Source organism: Cryptomeria japonica, chromosome 6 (assembly GCF_030272615.1).
Source record: "Cryptomeria japonica chromosome 6, Sugi_1.0, whole genome shotgun sequence".
Classification (NCBI taxonomy): Eukaryota; Viridiplantae; Streptophyta; class Pinopsida; order Cupressales; family Cupressaceae; genus Cryptomeria; species Cryptomeria japonica.
In genome coordinates, this window is record NC_081410.1 from 208,717,315 (window position 1) to 208,733,834 (window position 16,520).

At 32.5% G+C, this 16,520-nt stretch overlaps 1 protein-coding gene across 4 annotated transcripts; it reads left to right on the forward strand.

Moving 5' to 3' along the window:
- The first annotated feature begins 1,916 nt into the window (after positions 1-1,916).
- Positions 1,917-6,714, forward strand: LOC131069829 (NAC domain-containing protein 10). 4 transcript variants are annotated; one of them, XM_058005398.2, is made up of 8 exons: positions 1,917-2,511; positions 2,642-2,713; positions 2,949-3,351; positions 3,720-3,906; positions 4,007-4,575; positions 5,023-5,316; positions 6,121-6,216; positions 6,299-6,714. In XM_058005398.2, the coding sequence occupies exons 3-8, from the start codon at positions 3,214-3,216 to the stop codon at positions 6,362-6,364; spliced, it is 1,350 nt and encodes a 449-aa protein (XP_057861381.2). In that variant the 5' UTR covers positions 1,917-2,511; positions 2,642-2,713; positions 2,949-3,213; the 3' UTR covers positions 6,365-6,714. The 4 variants fall into 4 exon arrangements, with proteins under 4 accessions (XP_057861381.2, XP_057861382.2, XP_057861384.2 ...); XM_058005399.2 differs by having other exon boundaries at positions 2,954-3,351; XM_058005401.2 differs by having other exon boundaries at positions 3,036-3,351.
- Positions 6,715-16,520: the final 9,806 nt, after the last annotated feature.

The window sequence follows — 16,520 nt, forward strand, 5'->3', positions numbered from 1 at the left end:
ATTAGCTAGTGTTAAGTGTCACAATCAAAATGAATGGGACAACTTAAGCTATTATTAGCCTAATTGAAGAAAAGGAAATTTTTTAGCTTAAGTGAATAAAGTAATTAAATAACCTAATTATTAAATAATTAGATAATATTCTAATTACTCCAACATCCATCACAAGCTCTTTCCCCTTCATAAGGTCTACCTTTTTTGATTTCCAAAAGTATGGCAAAGTATAACACAATCAAATGAAAGTACTACTAAAAAACTTGAATGCAATGATTTTTAAAATTATATTTTGATATGTAATCTATATTTTTATTATAATAATATTAAAATAAAATAAATATGAATTTAAAATGTTAATCTAATCTAAAAAATAAACAAATTGAGCAATAATTTTTTATTATTAATTAGAAAAGACTCATTTAATATATTAATTAAAATATACAATTCTAATAAACTAATTAGTATAAATATCTTAAATAAATTTATCTAAATAATGTCTCTTAATATTAATTTATTTAAAATTTATTTAGTATGAATTTAAAAATATTTTAGATTTATTTATTTTATTTACCTTGTTCACTTTATTTTTATTTATAATTATTTTTCTATATTTTAAATTTTATTTATAAAATTTATCTGATTTATGATTTTTTAGACCTTGTGACTTGCTTTAGTCAAACGAATCAAAACCCTACCTTGTATGGGGTTTATGTTTAATATAGATATCCTAAATATGCTAATTTCTATGAGCTATTTTATTTACTTAAGAGTTGTTCTATTTTACTTTATCTACTTAAATTTTATCTTTTGTTTTTACTAAATATTATGTATTTTTATTATATTTTCTTATAATTTAATATTTTCAAATATATATTCATTATATTTTGATTTTTATATGCATTAAAATAATATGGGATTTATTGATATTACTATAGAATGTCTGATCACATAACAATTTTTTAAAATTGAATTTTTATTATTTATATACTAAAACTATCATATAATTCACAACTCAAATATAAATCACACTTTTCTAGATTTAAATTTTTTATTTTAATTTATCTATTTTGAATCCAATTTAATGAGAACAAAATATTTGAATACTTAATAAATTTGCAAGTGATAATCCTCTTATTTTTCTCTTTCTTGTAATCTAAGAAAAAATAATTTATAATTAAAAACATGTACCTTTTTACACTTAACTTTGTATAATAATTTAGAAGGGCCCATATGTTTGTTCACATATGAATGGTTTATAAAATTAACAAGGAATTTAATTTTATAAAATAGAATGGAAATGCTGTGATCATAAATAGCCCATCACAGTCACTAGATAGAAGATTTTTCCATTTAAAAATAAAGAGCAAAACAAAAGATCTGAAAAAAGTACAATAATATTATACCTTCTCTTACTTCAAAGACCTTCATGGGACCAAATTCTAAGTACCCAGTTTGACATAATATCTTAATTACATAGAATCATGAAGGAATATGTAATAATATATATTATATAACTAGAGCAAGGGGCAAGGAACAAGGGGCATGGGGCATGATTGCAGAAGAGTGTTGTCCAAGCTATCCAAGAGTGACATGTGAGCGATATTTAACCTAACTCTTTACCAAGGTACAAGCTTAGGTGCAAAAGGGATAGCCCGGAAAGCACTCTTTCATCTCTCCTATTCCTTTGATATAATATATGGCCTGTGCAACAAGAATTCTCAAGGACCCACATAGCCTGTTAAATGTTATTCTTCTGCTTTTCTAAATTTCTTACCAAAGACCCATCTTTTTCCATGGTTTTACAATAACAAATACAGATATTATGTGACAGCTATGCAGTTATGGAAAAATATTCGTCCTACTTGTAATACAAGCTTTTTGTGATTCATTGCCTTGCATTTCAAGCCATCTATCATAATGAAATGGAGGGAGGGATACATCAAACCACCTCATCTGCTTCGTCTCTATTCAGTCCGATCATCAGCCTGTATTTTGGCCATAGATGGCGCTCTTTTTCATCTTGTTTGGCAAACGCCCGTGAAAACTTGTGCCCATCATCTTAGAAAAAAGTGGCTCTCAAATGCCTTATAATCTTCTGCCATCTCCTTTATCCATCTCTGCTTTAGTGTGACACACTGTGCACTTGATTATTCTCTCTTTCTCTCCCTCTCTCTCTCTCTCTCACACACACACACACAGAGACAGGCTTGTATGAGAGCTGTTTGTTCATGGGAGAAGAGAATGAATTCACAGAGACCTGAAGTGACAACAAAAACAACTTTTGACCATGCATGGTCATGGTGAAAGAAGAATTGTGACAAAAGACAGAATTGTGCTTTTGGGTTTCCTGGTTTTTATCTCTATTTAATTATTCTTTGTCTTCTTTTTTTAACCTTGTGTGAACAGCTGTGGGACTGTTTCTTTTGATAAAGTTGATAACCTTTGAAGATTGCGTTGCTAAGCCTTGATTCTATCATTAATTGACATGAAGGAGAAATGGGCAGCATATACCTAAAGGTTTGGATTGATTACTCTCTAATACTGTGCTTTTGCTTTCTCTCAAGTTTTTTAATCCCATTAAAGAATACTGTGAATTCTGTTTAAAGTGTTTTGAGGGGAACCATGCCTTTGTCTTTCTCTTTTTCAGCATCCATGGCTTGGGAGAAAGAGATTCTTGGTCATTAGGTGCCTAAGTTAGTAACTTTTGGTTATAAATCAGGTGTGATCTTTAGCAAAACCAATTATAACCATTCACGCAACTGTCCATAAAAGCTACAAGTTTTCTCATTATTATTGCCTGCAGATCTTTTATCTGCAGTAATTAAAATAGAAGATTGCTTTTTCTGAGCATCTCAGAACTTTTAACTGTTTGTCAATGCGTAACTTGAAGTAGGAGAAAGAATGAACTTTTGTTTTCTCTTTAATTCTTTCTTTTTGTTTCTTTTTAATCACAGTGCAGTTATAAAGGAAGTTGAACAGAAAAACCCTAATCAGAAAATTTGTATGCAATCTGATGCATATGATTGTGTTGATCCCGATAGCTTCAGTACAAGCAGCTCTTGGAATCAATCCTGGACATGGATAGCATATAAGCTGAGAAGTTAATAGTCTTTTTCTGTCTACTGCTTATCAGCAATCTTGTTGTTGCTGTATGATTCAAGTTAGATGAATATATGAGCACTAAAGTCCCAAAACTTATGATTCTCAAGAGCGAAAGAGATGGCCGACCCAATAACAAGACCTGTGAAGGATAGGAATACTACAGCCAGTAGCAGCTCTAGTATCATTGATGCAAAACTTGAAGAGCGTGGAACAAACCCATGTCCTCGTTGTGGGCACAAGCTTCAATGCAAGGAGGTGAGTTAATTTTATATCCTTTGTTCATTCTATCTCTGTTTTGTTCTTTCATTTACCTAAAAGGAGCCAATTTGTATAATGATCTAAACTGTACTATCCATGGCGGAGAGATTCGAATTGAAATTCACAAGAGCTATCAATTCTTACAAACCCACAAAACTATGCAGGATGTAGACTTCAAAATATCTATTTCTTCTCAATTTTAGGGCCTTTAGACATACTTATATAGATCAACACGATATTCAATCGGCTATGTAATATGCTGAGTATCCTATATGTCATAATACATCACAAATTTAGCATTACAAACAGTTTATTCGTTGCAAGAATCATGTTCTGTTAAGTTAAATACAATTTGATGTGGATAGGGCATTCAAGACTGGCAAGGGCTCCCTGCAGGAGTAAAGTTTGATCCAACTGATCAAGAGCTGTTGGAGCATTTGGAAGCCAAGGCTGAGATGGGTGGCTCTAAACCCCATCCTTTGATAGATGAATTCATACCCACTCTTCAAGGAGAAGATGGGATTTGCTATACCCACCCAGAAAAACTTCCAGGTACTTGCAAAACTAACTGACTACATCTCATGATAACAATGTTAAAGGACTTTTTTGTTCTTTTATAACATTAAAAACACTTGTCTCCTTTTTCCTCTAGGTGTGACAAGAGATGGCCTTAACAGGCACTTTTTCCATCGCCCTTCAAAGGCCTACACTACAGGCACTCGAAAGAGAAGGAAAATCCAAGCAGAATGTGACTTACAAGGAGGGGAAACAAGATGGCACAAGACTGGTAAAACCAGGCCTGTAATGGTTAATGGCAAACAAAAAGGCTGCAAAAAGATTCTAGTCCTGTATACCAATTTTGGAAAACATAGGAAACCAGAGAAAACAAACTGGGTAATGCATCAGTACCACTTGGGTTTGAATGAAGAGGAGAAAGAAGGCGAGCTTGTTGTGTCCAAGGTGTTTTACCAGACACAACCCAGACAATGCAATTGGGAAAGGACTGCAAATGACAATATGATGGAAGGAAACAAAAGCCAAGAAGTTTTGGCAGATGTGTGTAGATCAGTAGAAATTGGACGAGTAAATAGCTTATATCCTCCTATTAATCCTGGTGGAGTAGCAGCAGCAGCAGCAGCATCTGTAGTATATAACGTGGATGATGCACAACAAGTTGTTAAAACAGACAAATTCATGCTTCCAAGGACCTCCTTTGATGAAGTAAGTTGAATGTTCAAGAGAATCAGATTTAGAAATTTTCTGTTGCTTTCTACACAAACAATGTATAAAAAACCAATCTTGTTAGAGACTGCACCATAGTAATAATAACTTTTTCAGTTATGTTTCTATTGACCAACGTCCACATTGTAATCAAAAGCCAAACCACTTAGAATCTAATGCCATCTGCATCCGTTTTTCCCATGTATAAGTAATTATAGTATTTGCATACCTGCAAGACATGATGACCTCCTTTCATGTAAACAATGTGATTCATTTCTTTTGCAAATAAAGTAAATTATTCGGTTACAAAGAGAATGTCGATTCATGTACTTAAAGTCTGTCAGCGCTTTAAGATACCATTTTCTTCAAGACCATGAAATGAAATGCTTTTCACCATGGGTACCCAAATATGGTCCTGCAAGCTTACAATAATGTAATTTCTGGCAGGGAATATCAGACAGTGGTAAAGGCTCAGAGAGCTCCCATTGCACTCCTCATTCATGCGATGAACACGAAGAACACGAGCAGCAGGAGAAGAAGAGCAACATAAATGATGACAGTGGGCAAGGAATTGGCGTGTCTGGGCATGATGTTTCTTCCTTAATGCGCTTCAACAACACTAATAATGATAACAGTAGAAATAAAGGATGTGATGCGAACGTGGAACATAAGGCTTCTCAACACCCTCATATTCATGATGCTGCCTTGGCTGTATTAGATGAAAAACATCAAAAAATTCAGGTGAGTTGACAATTCCTTTTGTTTTTTTCCCTCAAAAACTAATCATGTCTTATAATAGACGTTAAGTTTTCATAGCCAGAGAATTCAATTCACATCAAATTTTGGATTATACTTCATAATTCATCATATTCTATAATTTATCTTACGTCCGTATTTTAAATTTTTTAATCATGATTCATAATGCAAGAAACAGACAAACATAATCTCAGTAAATATATCAACAGTTTAACATATTTTTTTTTTCTAAAAATTCAATAATCACAGACTCTCTGATCTTGAAAATGCCATTAAAAATAACACGATTCAAAAAATTCTTGAATATACTCCATAAAGCAAAAAACAAACAATGTAATCTCATTGAATGTGGTCCAAAAGTTTAAAACAGTTTTTTCTCTTTCTTTTCTAAAAGCTCTATAATCACATAGATTGTCTGATCTCATAGACGCCATTAAAAATAATCATTCAAAAGTTTTTTATCATACTCCATAATGTAAACGATATAATCTCATTGAATGTAGTTCAAAAGTTTTAAACAGTTTTTTTTTTCTTTTATAAAAGATCAATAATCATATAGACTGTCTGATCTCGCCACACAAAATAATATCATTGAAAAAGATTTTGAACATACTTCATACAAAACAACGTAAAAATATAATATAATTTTTTTTTTTTTAATTTATAAAACATCCATAATCACATAGACTATCTGATCTTATCGTTTTCATTAGAAACTTTCATTTCATTTCATATACTTTTGGAAGTACCATTATTTCTACTGACTGACTTTTTATTCATGATCAACAGACCTCGAGGCCGCACAAGTCAACAAGCCGATCATCTATACAAAAACTATCGTTGGAAGATATTCTGATTGACACTTCTGCTACTGAAATGAGAGAGGTCAATCTTCATATGCTTTTATCTGATTAAGGTTTTGTTTCTTTTGATTTAGTCAAGAGATAATTTCCTTTTTACTCTACAGGAGGCGGCCGCCACTGCTTTTACTAACCCACAAGACACAGAGTGGTTCCCGTTTTGGAATGAATAAGACACCTGAAAAATCACAGAATGATATATACATATAAGATATATTCATTATATGGGTACCAAACTATAATACTGTATGTGTATATGAAATGTATATACAGTACAGTACTATATAGGATTATTTGCAGGCTAACGTTCATCAGATTACTGGTTTCTAAGAAATTAACAGCGTCATGTGAAGGTGTGCAGCTTGCTTATTCATTTCTCCATTATTATTATTGTCATAGTTCTTACTAACTTAGAACTGCTGCTGGTGCATGCATTTGCATCCATATGTATATACAAAACTGCTGTAGCTGCTCACTGCACTACCCGATTCTTCAACTTTCTACATTCTAAGAGTTCTACTTATTCTAAGAGTTGTACTTCTCTGTCTCTCTATTTTTTTCCCTCCCTCCCTTTGGATACACTCGTACCCACAACCTTGAATGATTGAATGTGGTTAAAAATGATCTAGGCACATTGGAGGTAGATATTGTAGATATTCTGAAATTTTTTAATTCTCTGTTAAGTTATTTTTAACTTCAGATCTAGTTATATGAGTTATATATGTAAGTTGAGATAGTATGGAAGAAATATTTATATTGGTATATATCAGTATAGAAAGGTTCTGTTGTTCTTAATGTTAAGTAATTTGGTACAATAGATTATTGGGATTTTAGTTTATTCTTTAGTAGCAATTTTAGTTGAAGGTGAAGGTGAAGAGTGTTGTTAAAAATTCAATTTAGATATATTAAATATTTAATTTTAAAATAAAATAATTATATTGAATGAAATATATATATAATATTAAAGAGTTTTTATTTATTATTTTTAGATAGATTTTATTGTAGTGATTGTATTAATATTTTTTAGACTTTATTATTATTTTTATTAGATAAATATTTTTTTGCTAGATTTATGAATTGGAAGAGGGTTTTGAATGGATCTTGAAACATTGTATTTTAGGAAAGATAAAAAACAAAATGAGATTAGTATCTATACATAAACATACCTTAAACCCAAAAAGGCTCCCTTGAGAAAACAACAACAATATCATAGCAAAGGGACAACCATAACACTCATGGAGGTTTGAATTCAAACCTTACCAAAGAACTTTGAAGTAGATTTAAAGCCTAAACCACATGGGGAGCCTCCAACCATTTTTGAAAGAATGTATAGGCATCACCTAACTATAAATCATAGGATTAACATCTAGTTTCCTCTTGTCTTTAATGGGAGACCCTATGCATTTCCTATGTGACCCACAACAATAGTGTCCAATTCCTTCCCTTCATTCCTCACAGTAGAGCACTCTTTAATCTCTAAAACTCTTTCAACATTCTAAATCTCTTTCCCATGAATGGAACTACCTAGCCTTATGCCAGTGAAACAATCTTACAAGAAAGACTTATATTGGATTCTTTACTTTATCAATTAATAAAAAATGACCAAGAGAATTGGAAATACCTCGTATGCTCTTTTCATCCCAATATTCTAATTGAAACCCTAGGAGTCTAGCCTAGATATAGATCCTATCAAAGCTTTCCTTGGTAACATCAAATCCAATAAGACCATCTTTTCAAAGAAATCCATATCTATCAAGGAACTATGGACCTCCTAGAAGGATAATAGTACTATTCTCAAGGGTTTGAAAATAGAATGAGAACAATAATTGGTCATGGTAACCACCTAAATAGTCACCTACCACATTTTTAGAGCCCAACATTAGACTACATCAATATTGGACAAAAGATCGAGAATATCCCAAAGAGGGAATTCCTCATGTAAGAAGTAAATTTGTCTACAGCTAAATTAGGTCTCTTCAAAATAGTGTAAAGAAGCTTCCCTTGGGATTAGATAAAAACGTGCATGGTTGAATAAGATGGGGAACCTACTACCAATGGATCTATTGAAGAAAACCCAATATACACAACACTAATAGACCTAAAAGCCTATAAAATAATAATAATAAAGGAACCTAAAGTCCCTAGATCACCAATGATAAGAGAAGAAAGTCCTTAGCTCATCAATGCTAAGAGAAGGAAGTACCACTAATAGGGAAAATTCACCCTCACTATAACCTCTTAGTCACATCCTTCATATCAATGGATAGACATATCCCTATTCCTAACTACAAGCCTAACAAGGCTCTCTAACATGCCATCCTCACCCCTACCTTCTGGTGAGCACTCTATCCTAAGAGAATCTATAAACAAAAGATTTATGAGTGTAGAGGTTATCCAAGGTCAACCCTAGATGGATATGGGTCACAAAAGTTGAGGCACCTATAGGCGAAAGGAGAAAATTCATATACAAACCCCATGGAAGTTCACTATTTGTTGCCCCTACATAATCCTCCACAAAACCATCCTTTTTAGTCACAGGAAAGGCGTATACCTCTAATCCTTGAATCAAGCCTCTAGTAATAAGTATAACAAAAATGTGTCCCCCTTATTGTCTCAATTTACACTATTTTATCCAACGCCTCTTTTCCATCAATGATCTTCCAACTCAAAGAAGATTTGAAATTCTTGCTTGGTTGCATCACTTTTCTCAATAAGCATTTTGTTAATATGAAGAGGAAGGATGATTTTCTTTGTTTAAATTATTTATATTATCATAGAAATTTTGAAACCCTACCCTTTCTTAATCTTTATTTTTAATTTATTTTAATCCTTAGAATAATTAGTTAACTATGTATGTGAGGCCATGATAAAGAGACCTATAGATTATTAGTTAGTTATGTTGTGAGGCCATGATAGAGAGTCTGTAATGTTCAATTTTATTTTATTTATTTAAATATAAATAGTAAATATTTTAGAGATTTATATTTTTTAAATATTAAAACAAATATTAATTATAAAATTTAGGTTATATTGAGAGTGGACATGTATTTTATTTTTAGGTTAAAGTTATAAAATTCAACAAATTTTTTTAGCTTACCTCTTAAATCTTGTTCGAAAGCTCTACTTCCTTATATACACTTTCAAAAAATACTTAACATATTACATACTTCATCCATCCAACATATCATTTAAATTCCAAGACTTAATATGAAAATTTATACTAAAATAGAACATACCAAAAATCATAGTAAGAAGAAACAAATTTAATTATAATTATATTCATTTATTTCTAAATGAAATTTAATTAACAATAATAAGAATAAGTTTACTTTATATAAATAAAAATTATTATCCCCTTCCAATACTAGTGCTTATAAATATTACTTTTGCATACTCTTCCTCGATTCCTCAAAGATTCCTTAGATTAATTTAGTCATAATAAATTAAAATTGTTTATATAAAGTGATTATCTTGATATATAAGAGAAGAGAAGTGATTACGTTGATATATAAGAGTGGATATCATTTTATTCAATAAGACAAGGAGTTTAATGCGTTAAATTCTTATTAGGGGTAAAACATATTTGTGATATATTCTAACATGTTTTGCATTTTTTTTTTAATAAGTTTTTAATGTCATAAGGGGTGTATTTACAAATGAAAAATATGAATTTAGTTATATGTAATGACTCTCTAAAAAATCAATAAAGATGAAGAGTTAAATTGGTTTATACATTTAATTAGTAAAATTTATATGTTCACTGATATTAAAAGAATAGGTTTTAATAATTAGAATAAATATCTTAAAAATATCAATCTTAAAAATGTTGAGAGATATCAATTTTCAATTATTATATGTAGTTAAAAATTATTTTATTTTAATTACATTGTTTACTTTATTTTATTTGAAAAGCTATACTTACTAAAAAAATATATAATTATTTTAAAATAATTCTACTTACTTAAAAAATATATTATTTTATTGTGCTAAGAAGCATAATCATTTAGTGATAGCAAGGAATGGAGTGTAATTCAATATGAGTGTGTTAACAAAAACTATTTAAATACCTAATGTATTTTAACAAAAAAACTAAAAGTATAAAATAACTTTTATGTAAATAAAACAAAACTATTAGCAAATACAAATAAAATGATTCTTAAATAATTCTAAAGTAGATTTATATATCTTAAGTAAATAAAAATAAAGTTATTAACTAGTGTATATATCTTAAATACATCTCCCTAATTTAGTGCATATGGATCTTGATATGTTTAGTTTATTGATGTTGAATGGGGTTCTTCAAGATCTAGATGAAACACATTCTAGTTGTCACAAAAGTGCACAAAAGTATGAGAGATAGTAAAACCAAAATTAATTAGAATACTCTAAAGCTAAATAGCCATATTTGATCTCCAATACCAAGCCTCAATCAAAGAAATGAAAATAGCGTGTTTCTTTTTTCTTTAAGAGAAAATGTGGCTTAAACCAAGATAAAATTTGCATCTAAATGTAGACTTATGACAATCAATATTGTTATCACAATTAAAATTTATATTTATAACCAAGTCTAGTCATGTGCCTATTGCATATTAAATACCATGTCGATGAGTGCCATGTATATAATGCAAGATGAATTTGGATTCTGTCTAATGAAGACCATGCGATTTCTACATAAATTGTGAAACCATTTTGTCTACAAAAGAAATATCACTCATCAAGTGTGATTTAGATAGATGAGGCACCTAACAAGGCAATGATACAAAGTGACATCAATTAGTGGAGTATAACATGTTGCCTCAATCTCGCCTCCAAATAGAAATGGAGTTAGAGTAGGATTTCAATCAACCACATAGAATTGATGTAGAAGATCATGAGCATACCTAGGTTGAGCAAGGTGATATAAGAAAATGACTAAGTGATATTAGTCTTGAGAAAGTAGTGTAAAAATTTCAAGTCAATCATAGAAAATATGTCATGCAAAGAAAAATTAACTCTACTAATGATGGATGATGAAGGTCCACTATAATTGTAAAGGAATCCAAATAAACGATAAGAAGAAAATGAGAGTCATAAAGTTATCATTAAATATTGACATTAAGATCTAAGTGACATCTATAAACTTCAACTAAGATAAGAAAGGATTGAATCATCTTAGCATACCAAGATCAAGGATATTATTAAAGGCCATAGATATACTTCATCAACTTGTAAACCAATAACATTGAACAAATCCTTGTGGCCACTTCATGTAAATCTCCACCTAAAGATCCCCTTGAAGAAATGCACTCTTCACATATATCTAATGTATAATATATCTATGAGCTACATAATAGATAGAGTCGAGTGAATTAAAATTAATCTTTGTGATTGGAACAAATATCCCAATGTAAATTTGAAAGAAGAATCTATGAGAAACATTTGGCCATAATTCATGCTTTAATTTTTTAAACAATTTCACCCATTATGAATTTGGATTTCTTCCTTAGGAAGAGGGATAAGGTTCGATGCATGATTCCTCATCAAGGGACTATAATCTTCCTCTATTGTTAAATCCCCTTGAGAAATTCCTAGTTATTCGTTAAATGATTGTGGATCAAAAGTAGAAGTAATTTATACATGTGAAGATATTGATTTTAAGGTTGAGTCCTACGAGTATCTAAAGGAACCTCAACAAATATGATTTTTTACTATAGAAACTCTTGAGTCCATCAAGGCAACGAAGAGGATAAATATTAAAGATAATAATCCTTAGCCTAATGTAAAGGGGAAATTTTTTCATTTGGCAATTTACAACATAGAAGGAGAAATCACCTTGCTTTGAGGGGGAATTCCTTTACATTCAAAAGAGGGGAGGAATCCAGTAGATTTAGTCACAAATCAAATAAGGACTGGATACTAAGTGGATTGATTAATTGTGATGTGTTTTTCCCTCTTTTGTAAGTTGAAATGCTGATTTAGGGTAAAGTGCTGAAATTAGAGACAAAACTGAGAAATTAATGAGCTATAGGTTTGGGGTTTTGTCGTGCACCTGGATTTGAATAATATAAGCTGATTCGGATCTACCTTGTGAAAATGCCTTGAAAAATCAAGGACCAGGACACAACAACACGGTCCTTCAAATTTTTTGCACACCAAAAAGGGTTGTTCTGTCTCTATGTCTAAAGCTTATTATGAGAAGTACAACTAAACACTTGTTTCCTGCACACAGAAAGAAAGATAAATAGGTTGGGAATAGGGGTTTGCCTTAGCTCAAACCCCGGTTTTGGAATTAACCATGAAATTGAGATAAATGTAATTGAAATGATTGAAAGGAAAGGTTCTCCTTTTGAGGGAGATGCTAAATTATAATTGAAAATTGAATGATTATACCTCCTTGTGAAGTTTTACTTGCCTCCACATGGAATTATGGTTTCATGAAATAGGATGTAGATCTCCACTTCAATGCTTGAATCTTGACTTTATTGCTGCTCCAAGGCTTGAAAGAAGATTGAAGATGCTCAATTACTCTTGAATGCTTGAATGCTTTATCTCTTGTGTTCTTAAATGCTTCTCAATTCTTATGTCTCTCTTCAAATGAGAGGGGAAATCCTCTTTATATACTTTCCCGTTGAGAAAAATGATTAATTTTCCGACATGAGCCAACATAGAGAGGGAAATCCCGCTCAAATTTGAAATGTGAAAAAGGGTTTAAAGAGGGCTGATTTGAGGGAGGACCATGGCGCCACACCCTAGTCCTGCCCTATTTTGGGTCATGATCAAGGTGCCCAAATGGGTGCCATTCAGGGTTTTTGATGTATGCAATGTGTATGAGCATAATTAGGTCTTCAATCAGGCCAAGAGGTGCAAACACTATGGTGAAGACCCAAATGCGGTCAAAATTGCAAGGGGCTCAATTTTAGGATGCTACATTTAGCCCCCACTTTAGCAGGAGTATGAGGTCAATCTTACTCTTGGTAAAGTACAAAGGGTTCACATTGAAATACTTTCACCAAGTTGTCAAGGAGACAAGATACACCAAGCCCCTAGTGGACTTTAGGATCTCCACTTCAATGACAAGGTAAAAGGGAAGATCATGAGAGAGAGAAAGGGAGAACCATGACTACAACTAGTAAGGTTCTCTTACTATTAGTCATGAAAAGAAAAATACCAAAAATTACAAAGCAGAAGCTAAGTAAATTTAAGTATCAAGATATGCAAGAGAGGGAATCATTGAGCAGAGTGTATGCCCCCATGTTAAAGTGATTGTGCATGCCTTATTGGGAGAAATTTCTTTAAGGTAGGATACACCCAAAAAGGCAAGCACGTTATCACAATAATTTAGCCCCCAAGAGAGGACAAATCAAGGGATAATGAGCACAAAGCACAAAGCATGGGGTGGTTTTTCTTAAATTTGGGGTTAGTATGCTTTTTATGATAACTCATGTATATCATATATATATATATATATATATGCATACAATTGTCCTCATTTGCCAAAGAAAGGAAACCACCATGGAAGAAAGGGACACATGTGTCTTTTGAGTCAACATGGAAGAGACCAAAAGAGATCTCAACACTTTGCATCGTCCTCTGTTGGAAACCAAGAACATTGAGAGGGGGGGGGGAGGGTGAATCAGTGTTCTACCAGAATGATCAATTTTAACCTTATTAAAACATGCATACACCAACTGGTATATCGGTACATATAGAATTGAAGGAAGTAAAGCAACCAATAAGCCAATCACACAATTGAATACCATAACACACAAAGTTATACGTGGAAAACCTCAAGAGAAAAAACCATGGTGGGATTTGTGATCCACAATATTAATTCATTGGCCATATGAAGAGATATTACAAAATAGAGGTGCCTGCACTTGCAAGAAGGCTTACAACCTAGGTCACAATGCTCAATCACAAAAGGAGCCTCACTGAATACATACAAATCCAAATTACAATCTAGAGAAATGATTGAACTGCAATGATAGCATCTTTTATGCCTGAATACAGTTCCGATTAAGCTCTGTCTCTTCCGGTCTAAAACCCTAAACCGTTACCAGAATAACCCCTACATAAATATCCTCACATACATGATCTTTCTCATATGTTTCGCATCTCCTTTACATTCCATAACCTTACATACTCTCATATGACCTTTTAAAATGATCTGATCAACTGACCTATATACCCTTTACAAATCATCATGCCTTATGTTGGCTTACAAAGATAATTACAATATGAATATACACGTCGACTAGATAACATAAATACATGAATATCAAAAACAATTGCTGATGTTGGATCTCCAAATACATGTTGACTAGATAACATAAATACATGAATATAAAAAACAATTGTCGATGTCGGATCTCCAAATGATGTTGGCCTCCAATATCGATAACCTGATTCTAAACCATGTTGGCCTGCATTGTCGGTAATCAAAGAAATCTATCCAACTTGCTAGTGTCGGTGCTGGTGCCGGTGAAGTGTCTATGAAGTGCCTGTCGGTACACAACTAACCCAAAATATGAAGCCAGAACATGTTGCCATGTTTCCATCAATGACAACATATTGAAACTAACCAATTGAGTGTCAATTGCCAACAGTCCTCAAGTAAACAACACTAGGGACAACAAATAGAAGAATAGTGAGAAATAGAAAAAGGTCACAAAAAAGCAAGAGAGAGAGAGAGAGAGAGAGAGAGAGAATCTACGGTGCTAATGAAGCTAATCAAGAACGTCATCCGCCCCTCAATCTTGCTCATCATTATTTTGGGAAGGTGGACAACACGCAAGAGGAGCAACATCAAACACAGTAGATGGAGCTATCACAAGTTCCAAACAAGGACCATGCTCTAATGATGGATCAATTTGTTCGTTACTAGGAGCTAGGATTAATGATTTTGAAAATTGTCTAGATAAATCATTATCAACATCAACATATTCATATTCATCATCAGAAATATTAGGATCTACATTTTCACCATTAGCAACATTCTCACCTATTTCTTCATCAAGATTAACAAAAAAAGGAGCTCTAATAGGAATAGAACTTGAACCATCATTTTTCTTAAGCATTTTGTATTTTAGAGAATTAGGTTGAACATCCTCATTAGGAGAAAATGGAATTATGTCAATAATTGGTGTTTTAGGAGAAGAAATGGTTTGGGAAGCAAGTTCACGAGTGTTAGATAGTTCAAATAACTAGAAGACAACTGAGAGGGGGGGGGGGTGAATCAGTTGTTATAGATTACACAAACCATTAGCAATTTAAACTTTAATACCAGAACCCAAGACATTAATACCGGAATAATAGATAAACCAATTAATCATAAATAATAATCACAGAATAAAAGCCATCCACATAACACCAAGATTTGTACGTGGAAAACCTGGTAAAGGGAAAAACCATGGTGTGAAGCCTACCCATAGTTAGATAACACTTCTGCAGTAAGTATGTGAATTACAATTGAGGGGCTTGCACTTGTAGGAAGGCCAACATCCTAGAGTGCACTTCTCATCACAAAAGGAGCCTCACTGACTACATAGAAATCTAGACTACAATCCATAGAAGTGTTGAACTACAAAAGATAGCATCTCCTATGCTTGAGTACAGTTTCGGTTAAGCTCAATATCGAAGGAATAAATCCTCTTACATAAACCCAATTCGATCTCCAATGATCAAACAACTCCTCTTCCTGAATGATATTACATTATTCGCACATTACATTCCTTAACCATGACCTCTAACAATAACCATGATGATCTACAATGAGATCTTACATCTATATATACAAACCCTCAACCATAAACAATTGGGTCGGCCACCAAATAATAAACCAAGTACATAATTACAAACCATGTCGGCCTTATACCAAACAAATAATATCAACACATAAGACATCCTATAACTACATCAATAGGTCATATCCACACGTTACATTAAAGTCGGTCCATAACCTAAATCAACCGAGACCCAATATAGGTCCACATGCTTCAACAATGATCTCCATCTTCTAAGTCTTGAACATGATCACCAAAAGCATCTAGAAACTCCTCCTGAAGTAGCACCAACACTACTTATGCAATTCATCAAAGATTTCCACCAAAAGCTCTATTGGTGTAACCCTCACCGGAACCAAAAACCAATCTTCTAAGCAAGCAGGATAGCATCTGATCTCCAGACCAAAACCAACTGACCAAATATGAGTATGAGTATCATGAACAAGTCAATTACATCACTAGACTATATCGAAGCCTACCGGATCATGTCGAATCCAAGTTAACCAGAAACCACTTAACCTATTGGGACTAGAAGGGTGCCAATAAAGCATCCAAACAGCTAGTGTTG

What these genes read in the sequence shown, in the direction of transcription:
- LOC131069829 (XM_058005398.2), top strand. Translation starts at nt 3,214, where the DNA reads ATGGCCGACCCAATAACAAGACCTGTGAAGGATAGGAATACTACAGCC. An exon ending in CAAGGACCTCCTTTGATGAA is followed by an intron (nt 4,576 to 5,022) that starts GTAAGTTGAATG and finishes AATTTCTGGCAG; the next exon opens with GGAATATCAGACAGTGGTAA. An exon ending in CTGCTACTGAAATGAGAGAG is followed by an intron (nt 6,217 to 6,298) that starts GTCAATCTTCAT and finishes TTTACTCTACAG; the next exon opens with GAGGCGGCCGCCACTGCTTT.